This window comes from Kryptolebias marmoratus, linkage group LG7, assembly GCF_001649575.2.
Source record: "Kryptolebias marmoratus isolate JLee-2015 linkage group LG7, ASM164957v2, whole genome shotgun sequence".
Classification (NCBI taxonomy): Eukaryota; Metazoa; Chordata; class Actinopteri; order Cyprinodontiformes; family Rivulidae; genus Kryptolebias; species Kryptolebias marmoratus.
Window position 1 is genome coordinate 23,671,919 of NC_051436.1, and position 10,067 is coordinate 23,681,985.

Sequence of the window (10,067 nt, forward strand, 5' to 3'; positions counted from 1 at the left end):
AGAATTGTTCCAGACACGGACGTATCAGAGCCAGAGCCTTTTTTCATGTGTTAATGATCCCAACCCCGACTCCGCGCTGTCGCATCTGCAGAAACTTTTTGGTGACTGTTATGACCCTGGACTGGAGCTTTAAGAATTTGGTCCAGGTTTTATTTGTGCTTCTGTCACTATATAAACACAGAGACACATTTGTCACAGTCTGTGAGAGGCGCGTGCAGTCTGTGCAGCCGTCCGGTGGGAACACGCAGCGCACTGGCAGGACCGGAAAGTGGGGGGGCCAATGGCCCCCTGGCCCCAGTGGTTCCGGCGCCTATGGTCTTAGGAGAACATCATCAGTGACCAAACTATAAATAACCAGCAGGAATTAGATGGTTGAAAGAATTGCATCTATATGTATAAAGATGCAACACTCCTAGTTCATATTGCATTGTTAAGAAATTTGCCATATTACCATCCCATTGCCATATTGCATACATACCTTTGTTTTCTGGATGTTTCATGTGAACCCTTTGGTGCTACATTTCTGACAGCTGACTTGAAATACGAAACTAGAAATCCATTATTTGTAAGCAGTAAAGAGCACTTTTTCACAAAATGACTCGAACAGACTCTGTGCAACAGCTATAGATATGAACAAATGATAACTGCCCTGAAGTGAACTCAAGTGGGTTAGAACATACAAGCCAAACAGGGTACACTTTTACACTTTCTCTAAGATTTTTAAATGTTTGTGGCCAAATGTTGCCCTTTATAAATCTGTTTTCATGCAACATCCCACAGCACAAACTCACTATAAGATAACTAATTATTGCAGCATTTCACAGCAAGACAGCTTAAAGGTTCGTAACAATAATAGCTTCCTATAATTTTTTGTCTGTGGTTTTATGCTTTTTTATGTGGTTTTTATGCATTTAAAAGACTAATGAAAATATCTTTGCAAACATTTTGAAGAATAATATAGTCAGTCATTTTTCAGTTGAGCTTATTTAAAAACTTGCTCCTAAATTCTTGGGCAACAAAACTGCAATGGCTTGTAACTACTATGATTTCTGCATGTAACACATCTGTCTGCTGATAGACCTAGCTTTTCATTTACAACTTCTTTTTGCATGAATATGTTGTTTTGTATTCTAGATGTGTTAATGTGTACTCATGATGTTATACTATCATCTAGTTTTACAGAGAAGGGTAAGAATGAGTAGGTAATGATTTGTACAATAAATATTATTAAAATCAATCCCTTAAGAATGTTTTTTTGTGGAAAACGTATTATTGACTGATGATTTAACATATGAACAACAGATGTTATTGGCTTTCTGGACTGAAATTGACCAAAGTGCTGTACACCAACAAATAAAAACAAGTGGTAAAACACATAAAAGTCCAAAACAAGAATAAAAACTATAAAATCAAATTAAACACAATTAAAGTAATAAACAGGTAAAACCATAGAACAATAAAAATAAAATAAAAGCCAACAACTCTAAGTTAAAAGCCAAAGAGAAAAAAATGTGTTTTACGAGATGATTTTAGTATAGGAAGTGAATTGGCCTGTCTGATCTACAAAGAATGATCATTCCACAGTTTGGAGGCAGCAACTGAAAATCGCTTGGTCACATCTTCACCTCCTCTTTGACTTTGGGACCACCAACAGAAACTGATCTGCTGACCTGAGGGAGAGTGAGGGAACGTGGCTGGAGCTGGTCTGACAGATACTGAGGCACGAGACCATGCAGGCATTTAAAAACTAATAAAAGATTTTTTAAATCAATTTGAAAACAAACTGGAAGTGAATGTAGTGATGCTAAAACAAGAGCAGTGGTTCCCAAAGTGTGGAGCGTGCCCCCTGGGGGGGGGGCACGGGATGGATGAATGAAAAGAAAAAAAAAACAGTGTTTGACTAAGCATAGTGGACAGGTTTTTAATCTGTCCACAGTATTATGTTTGAAATAATACTGACAGCAAAGAATACTCTTCTACAGTATAGAACTAAAAAAAAAACAGTTACACAAAAGTGTTTAACTGTAAAGATGGTTTCAGTGGAGTTTGAAAACAATACGAGTTTATGTCTGGTTGAATGATGTGTGTGCCCAGTTAATTTTTTTTTCTTTTTTGGGGGGGATTTTATTGTAATCCATAGGGGGGCCCAGAAGAAAATCTTTGGGAACCACTGAACTAGAGTGATGTGTTCTTGTTTTCTGATACCAGTTAAAAGACGGACAGCAGCGTTCTGAACCACCTGAAGTCGAGTGAGTGATGACTGACTCAGTCCGACATAAAGCGCATTGCAGTAGTCTAAACAAGCTGAGATAAAAACATGGATTAAAATCTGAAAGTAAATTCAAAAAAAGTTAAAAAACAAAAACAACTGGACTTCTATTCTGTCTATTCTGAATAGAAGTCCAGTTGTTTTTGTTTTTTAACTTTTTTTGAATTTACCATGGCCTGGATGACTGAGAATCTACACCAGCAATCTGAAAGTGATGCTGTAACAGAAATGGTTTGACCTTGGCCAGTTGTTTTAAATGACAAAAACTGGACTTGACCACTGATTTGACCTGAGTGTCAAGTTTAAGGTCGATGTCCAACTTCACACCCAGATATGTTGCTTTGTGTGTCTAGTTTTATGTTAAAGGACTCAGATCAGCACAGACTTTAGAAGCATCACTGGGCCCAAACAACACAAGCTTGATATTTTGTTCATTCAGATGTAAAAAGTTCTCTGACATCCATGTATTGATTTCTCCAGTGCAGTCCAGTAGTTGGCTCACAGAGTCATGATTGTCCTTTGTTAGCGGAATATAGATTTGAGTGTCATCTGCATAAAAGTGGAAGGCAATATCATGTTTCTGGACAATAGATCCAATAGAGAGTAGGTAAAAAGAAAAGAGAAGAGGGCCAAGTATAGAGCAATACACAACCTTCTCCAGGATTTTGGGCAAAAGGGAGCTTTGAGATTGGTCTGAAATGTGACTGTGATGGAAAAAAATAATTTATACATCTCTCCCCTCGGAGGCCAAAAGCTAGTGACTTCTTTCTGTGCTGACACAGATGTCACTAGGATTGTATGACACTGTGAGGATTAGGGTTTTGCCTGCCTCGTGGGTGTTGCCTCTAACCTCCTCCTCAACAGGTGTTGCCGATTCCAGTGACGAGCAGTTCCGGTATTTAAACCTGTGGCTGATTCCAGGTCTTCACTGGAGCATCTTGCCTCTTTGGTTAGAATCCCAGCCACCAGATTCTAATGGCCATGCTCCACAGCTATGTTAATTTTTGTTTTTTTGTACTTTGCTTCTCGCTTCAGGTTATTGGATCTGACTCACGGCCTATTGGGACTAACCTTCTGCTGCTCAGATGACTCACCTGTTTGGACTACGGACATCTTACCTCTTGGACCACTCCTGGATTGTGTCTACACTTCTGGACTTCGTTCACCCTCCAAAACCTGTAAGAAAGAACACTGAATTACTCCTTGCACAAATCTGAAAGAATATCTACTAAGACGAAGATCAGTACCTGAGACTCTCCTTGCTCCTCTCCTGTTTTCCAGATCCTCCTGACCATGCACTGTAAGTACTTGTCACCTGTAAATAAAACAACGTACCTTTACTTTGTCTCTGCGTCTGGTTTTGGTTCCGCTCCTTAAGGCTAAACCCTGAACTATGTCAGGCGCTGTTTAGTATCTCCCTTTGTTATGACCTAAATGCCTTCTCACCACTGTTTGTCTTCAGCTGCTCTTAGGGCAAAATGTTTTTCGATCAGGACAAGATCTGCTTACAAAGTGTAACCATCAAGGTACTACCAGGGAACATTCCCTGAAAGTTCTCTAAAAATTATTGTTTGTTGGGAGTAGTTATTGACAATGTTTTAAAAACAGATCTTGTGATCAATTTCCTCTTGGGAGTATGTGATGGAAATGAGTCTCATCTAGTACCACACTAAGTTATAGCCATTTTTGTGTTTGATTAGTTTTGGTGGTGATCTTGAATTTAGCTGACTTTAAAGTTAATCAGTTGCACTGACAACTTTCCAGTTTCATTGAAATCAGTCCAGTCGTTCATGAAATTTTGCTAACGGACAGAAAAACAAAAACACAAACAGGCAAAAACATTATCAATCTTTTGCCTTTTATTAAAACAAAATCACAAGAATTATATCTTTTCCTTAGTTTTCAACAGTTATTGCATTGGACTCCCGTTTCCTCCCACAAACTAAAGACATACAATTTAGGTTAATTAGTATTCCTAAATTGCGCCGATGTATGAGTGAGAGTTTGAATGGTTGTTTGTCTCTATGTGGCCCTTGACAGACTTACGAACTGTCCAAGGTCTACCCTGCCTCTGGCACAGTGTCTGCTGGAGATGGGAACCAGCCACAGACATGAATACGTATTCATGTCTATGGGAACCAGCTCCCCCGCGACCCGGAAAGGAAAAAAGGTTACAGCAATAGGACGGATGGAAAATTGCATTGGTGGTGTAATGATGCTCCACAACAATAGGTGGCGACATAGTCTTAAAATCTACGTCAGTGAAAGTGATTTTGAGTGGAAACTGCGCTGCTAGCAACGTTAGCTAGAAAAAAAGCGAAGTGTGTTATTTCCTGGTAATTTGGATACTTATTAAGAGGTTAGTAGTGTGACTGTCAAAGGAAGTCTGAATGCAGTGTGTTGATAGAGAGATTGGATGGCGCTTTTTTATCTTTAAGATATGTGCTAAACGTTAGCTTGTTGGGTAGCTGTAGCTTCGTTAGCTTCTCTGCACGTCAGCAGTAGGCTAGAGTCCGCTTGTCCCTGCATGAAAAGAGTGAGATTTAAAATAAAAAGATGAACATGTGATGATATTTACTGAATGACGTCATTTATATCCACGTTAGTTAGTCTACTAGTTTAGTTCGCTTGAAGGATCTACCTTAGCTGTTAGCCTGTTACTCTTTAACCAAAGTAATAAGATGAGGTTACACCATCACTGATTTAAACGTATTTATCATGTGGATTATGAGGTTCTTGTATAGAAATTTTGCATTCTATAAGATTACGTGTAGAGTTTACATACATACAGCCAAGTCTGCCGCTTCTTGTAATGTAGTGAAAGCTAATTTGTTTGTCTTTACACTTATGCAGTGTATTTGTTTACATGTACATTAAAAGCCGTAGGCAGACATGACTGTATTTATGTAAATCGAACATATAACATTGTAGAATGGCATATTTCTTTACAGGAATAACATAAGCCACACGTGTAACTTTTTTTTTATTCTTAATTTTTTACTAGAGTAAATATCACCTCAGGGTTAGTGTGAAATAGCCTAAAACCACAGTATTTCTTCAATCATACCTGAATGATAGTAAAACTGTTCAGGTCTAAATATAAGTACTGGATCCAAGAATAACCACAGGACAAAATAATGCAAATTCAGTTAGGTTTTGAGCTTTTAACTATCAGAATTTGAAGTATATTTTTTTTAAATAAAGCCATATAAGTTCAACTTTAGTTGTGTTTTAAATCAGAGGTCCCCAAGCCACGGACCGATACTGGTCCTTGGGTCATATAGTACCGGGCTGCACAGAAAGAATAATTAACTTACAGTATTTCCGTTTTATTCATTTTCGTAGTCTGAATGACATTCATTTTGAAAAATGAACGGATTCTCTCCACTACATCCGTCTACGACTCACTCTTGATGCATCTCAAAACTATAAATCATGTGATATGGTAAAAACAAACCCACAAGCTAGCTAAATGAGTAAAAAACAAATGTCTCTGAAAGCCCTAGATGGGGCCGTCTCGTTACTGAGAAACAGGCACAGGGCTCCCATTGATTCAGTGTTATGGTGAGTTGTATTCTTCGTATATTTGTGGTGTATCTTATTTTAAAGGGCATGTTTAAACATCACCATATTGACCAGAGAACATTTGCGGGAGGAGAGGGTGTTATTCATGTTAACTCAATACCAGGACGCAACTAACAAATCTGTGAGTACACATTAGATTTACATTTATTATGTTTTTAAAAAATACCCCCGTTTTCATGGCGATTGTATTATTTTATTTAGTTGTATTTATCCGCCACACCTTTAAAGGTGAGTCCGTGAAAATACTGTCTGATAATGAACAGGTCCGTGGAGCTAAAAAGGTTGGGGACCGCTGTTTTTAATCATAACTGAAAACCTGCCTCTTTTCAATTTGCTACTGTTTAACTCTTCAGTTTTAGGCCAAAATTTACAAATAATTAATGCTTTTGCATTGTTGCATTTTATACGCTCATTCTAAAACAGGATGTATAATGTGAACAGTTTTTTGCCTGAGTTCTAAATTGATAACCCTTTACCTTAGAAATGTCAAACTGTACAGATGGACACCTTATGGGTCAAGGATAATCTGTATTTCAAGGTCACTAATCAAAAGCCAAGGTCATAGTCATAGCAGAGACCTCTTTGTGAAAACCTTCATGTTCTGACTCTGCAGCCTGTGAAGTCATGATTCAGTTTGCTGCCTAATAATTGTTCATGGAAACCCCTGCATTTTTGAAGAAAATGTAAATATCCTCTGCAAGACTGGCAATACGACAAATTTATTTTATTACCTCCGCTGCTCTCATCCGTTGGAGTACAGCAGCGTCAAACAGCCACAGGCATCGACATCCAGCAGTGGAACACACCCGAGCAGGAACAGACAACCATCGAGACGTACTCAGCAGCAGTGCCATACGACAAAACATCTAAACGTTATAAAACAATAACGGACGCAGTAGCTTATCATTTAGCAAAGGACATGCTACCGGTTAGCACAGTTGATCTGTAAAACAAATTAAATCAATAATTATCTATATCGATCAATATGAAACTCTTATATCGTGATAGAGTTTTCATCCATATCGCCCTATACAGAAGTATGTCCTTATCCAGGTATTCTGGCTCACTATACAATCTGATTTTTTTTTTTTTAATGATTAGTCTTGTTGATACCAATCTGATACCTATATTTTCAAAGCATTAAAAAATGTGACCAGTATTACTTCAGTTTTTTATTTTGCTTTATAACATGACCAACAGTATTGTTTGGCATTTGTAACAAACCTACCATATTTTCTGCACTATAGGGTGCACTGGATTATAAAATGCACTGTAAATAAATGGTCCACTTTTGAACTTTTGTCATATATGAGGCGCACCGGACTATAAGGCACATTAAGTGAAACAAAACAGCTCCCTGTCTTTTCGGAGAATACTGCACCAATGTAAGAGTCAAGTATAAATGCCTCCAATGCTCGCTCAGTTCTGCGCACCGTGCGTGGAGTTCTGCGCGACACTACAAAGCGCAACTATACCTGAGCCTTAATGCTGCAAGCAGTGTGGTTTTGTAGTTTACTAAAGTCGTACAAAAACATTATGACTTCTTACATATATAAGGCACTCCAAATTATAAGGCGCACTTTCGTTTTTTGAGAAAATTGAAGGCTTTTAAGTGCACCTTATGATCCAGAAAATACGGTACTCTATGAGTATGAGACATAAAAATAACTAATCTGCGGATAAAGAAGAAAAATAATCATGTAGCTATCTGAGCTCAACATTCAATATAACAATAAAATATTTTCTCCCTTTTCATTGAAAGTGCTAGTAGTGAACTTCACAAAACAAAAGTACCTAAACTGTAGCAGGAATACAAAAGATAAAGCATTACTATAAAGCCCTACAGTCTATTACAGCTTACTTGAACTTAAATCTGCAACTTGTACACTTTGAGTTGGTTCTTAAATAACCACATAGGTATATGCATTTGTGGTACTAGTGCTGGGTGATATAAGGATACATATCGTGGGGACGATAGAAAAGTGTCTATCGTGATATATTTTCTTCTATCGTCTCTATCATTTCTATCATAATTGTATCAAAGATTCATGTATATATTTTATAACGTAGGCTACGATGAATGTATTAGTGTTGTCACTTTGCATACATTCAGTTTATATAAGTGATAAATAATAAGAAAAAATAACTATTTTACGAAGAACCTCCGTTTTGCGACATGACTCTGCTTTACGTGTGGGTTTGCGACATGCTTTACGGCAGCAGCTTTCTGTGCAGCCCGGCGGCACACCGTATTCTGTGTACCACCGTACATTGTGTCTGCATTTAAGTCATAAGTGCTGAAAGATGGAGACGCATGAAGTATCAAACCCGGGGTCGCAACAAGTAGAGACAGCTAGCAGGCAGCCCAAGAAGAAAGACTTTTACCAAAACCAGGGGGACGTCTGTGATTTGGTTCAATAAGTCCGACACGGAGCAGAAAAAGGTAATATGCTAACTCTGCTAATGCTAATGCTAACTCTGCTCGCACTGTTTTCTCATCTGACGCCAACACAACAAACCTCTTCTATCACTTAAAGAAGAACCACGAAAAGAATATTTAACAATCCAAAAGACAGTTGTAAAAGCAAGTTGTAAAAGAGCCGGGAAAGTTGTGAAAAGTGAAACTATAGCCGGCCGAAGATAATGGAGTCTGTTGTCATTTGATACTGTTACGTCTAACAGGTACATATATATTGCTGCACTAAAATGCAGCAGATCTCATTTGTGAAAGTTCAGTTAAATGTCACTTCAAAATAAAGCTTGAAAAAGTAACAAATGAGATTATTTTTTTCATATTTTTCAGAGAATAACTGACAACGTACGTAATTGGGGTATATCGTGATATATATCGTTATCGTGATATAAAATTATCCATATCGTGATATAGGATTTTTTCCATATCACCCAGCACTATTGTGGTACATTTTACATAATAACTCAACTTAAAATGATCATTTAAAAATAAAATACCAAGTTGCTCTTTTTCAAACTAAAGTGCTGGTACTAAACTTCCCACAACAACAACAAAAAAACAAATTGAAAAGTGTTCCCACACTGTGGACAGGATTGCATAGTGTTGTGTCTTATTTAACGGCAGTCATAAAGCGTGATGACGCTGAAAATTGACGCTAAAACTGGATCAGCCCAATCGCATGACTAAATCCAATTCTACCAGATTCTCAAAAGATGGCCATATCAGCAACCAATACTGATACTGAGTGTCCAGTCGGGCATCCCTAGTATACAGGTTTACCTTTACGTCAAGTTTTTAAAGTGTAACTGTTAATCTGAGTTTGAAATTAAATTAAAGTTTTTTGGGAGCATATTTAGGCTTGAAACAAAAAAGTAGACATTCATGGTTTTGTTTTGTTTTTTTAAGTTTACCACATCCAAAATTTGTGTTTTTTAATTATTCACGGATGCTCTAGGAACGTAACCCTAGCAAATTTTGGACATCTAATGCAGGAATGTCGAACTGCACAGATAGACAGCTCATAGGCCGGGGATTATTCAGTTCAGTTCACTTTGTTTATATAGTGCAGAGTTATAGTAAAAAGGCAAACACAAAGACGTAAGACAAACCCAGATGTGGCGTAGATACCCATGCTATATAGATCAGGTAGATTGTTTACAACACTTCCTGGGTTGGATCCCACATTTCAAGTTGAAAGCATAAAATATCACAAGATTTTTTTTTGCGCTACTACACAGAACAAGCAGTGTGACGTAATTTCCTGCGGCTTGTATTTTGCAAGCCGGCACTGTCTTTCGATTTTTTTTTCTCTAAAATATCTAGTAAACACACCATACACTTCTATAGACACATTTATGGATCCACAAAGACCCAGAGTCAAAAAGTTTTATTTCTTGTGCGAAACTTTGGAGCTTATTACCGCAGGTGATGAGAATTAAGTTTCTATGGATTCTTCTGATCTGGATACTGCCAACAGTGCTGATGAAGCACTTTATTGACGGCATAGATCCACTCTATGAGATGTAAGTACATACATGTAAAATATTTATTTATTATTTTGTGAGTGAGAGAAATACACACACACAAATAAAATAAAATTCCCTTCTCACCCTCCGCGGGAGGTCTTTATTTTTCATCCTCTGAGCTCGGGTCCTCTACCAGAGGCCTGGGAGCTTGAGGGTTCTGCGCAGTATCTTGGCTGTGCCTAGAACTGCACATTTCTGGACTGATATGTCTGAT

General features: G+C 37.8%; 1 protein-coding gene across 4 annotated transcripts in view; it reads left to right on the forward strand.

Moving 5' to 3' along the window:
- The first annotated feature begins 3,204 nt into the window (after positions 1–3,204).
- Positions 3,205–10,067, forward strand: part of ankrd46b (ankyrin repeat domain 46b) — a 26,602-nt gene continuing 19,739 nt past the window's right edge. Inside the window, exons 1-3 of one of the 4 annotated variants that reach the window (XM_025002042.2) lie at positions 3,205–3,218; positions 3,305–3,447; positions 3,551–3,569. In XM_025002042.2, coding sequence (XP_024857810.1) covers positions 3,355–3,447; positions 3,551–3,569 — 112 coding nt within the window. In that variant the 5' untranslated portion in view covers positions 3,205–3,218; positions 3,305–3,354. Of the gene's footprint in view, positions 3,219–3,304; positions 3,448–3,550; positions 3,570–4,474; positions 4,629–5,956; positions 5,976–8,881; positions 9,851–10,067 lie in introns of those variants that run through there. The other 3 variants (XM_017438453.3, XM_037976595.1, XM_017438452.3) reach the window with 3 other exon arrangements.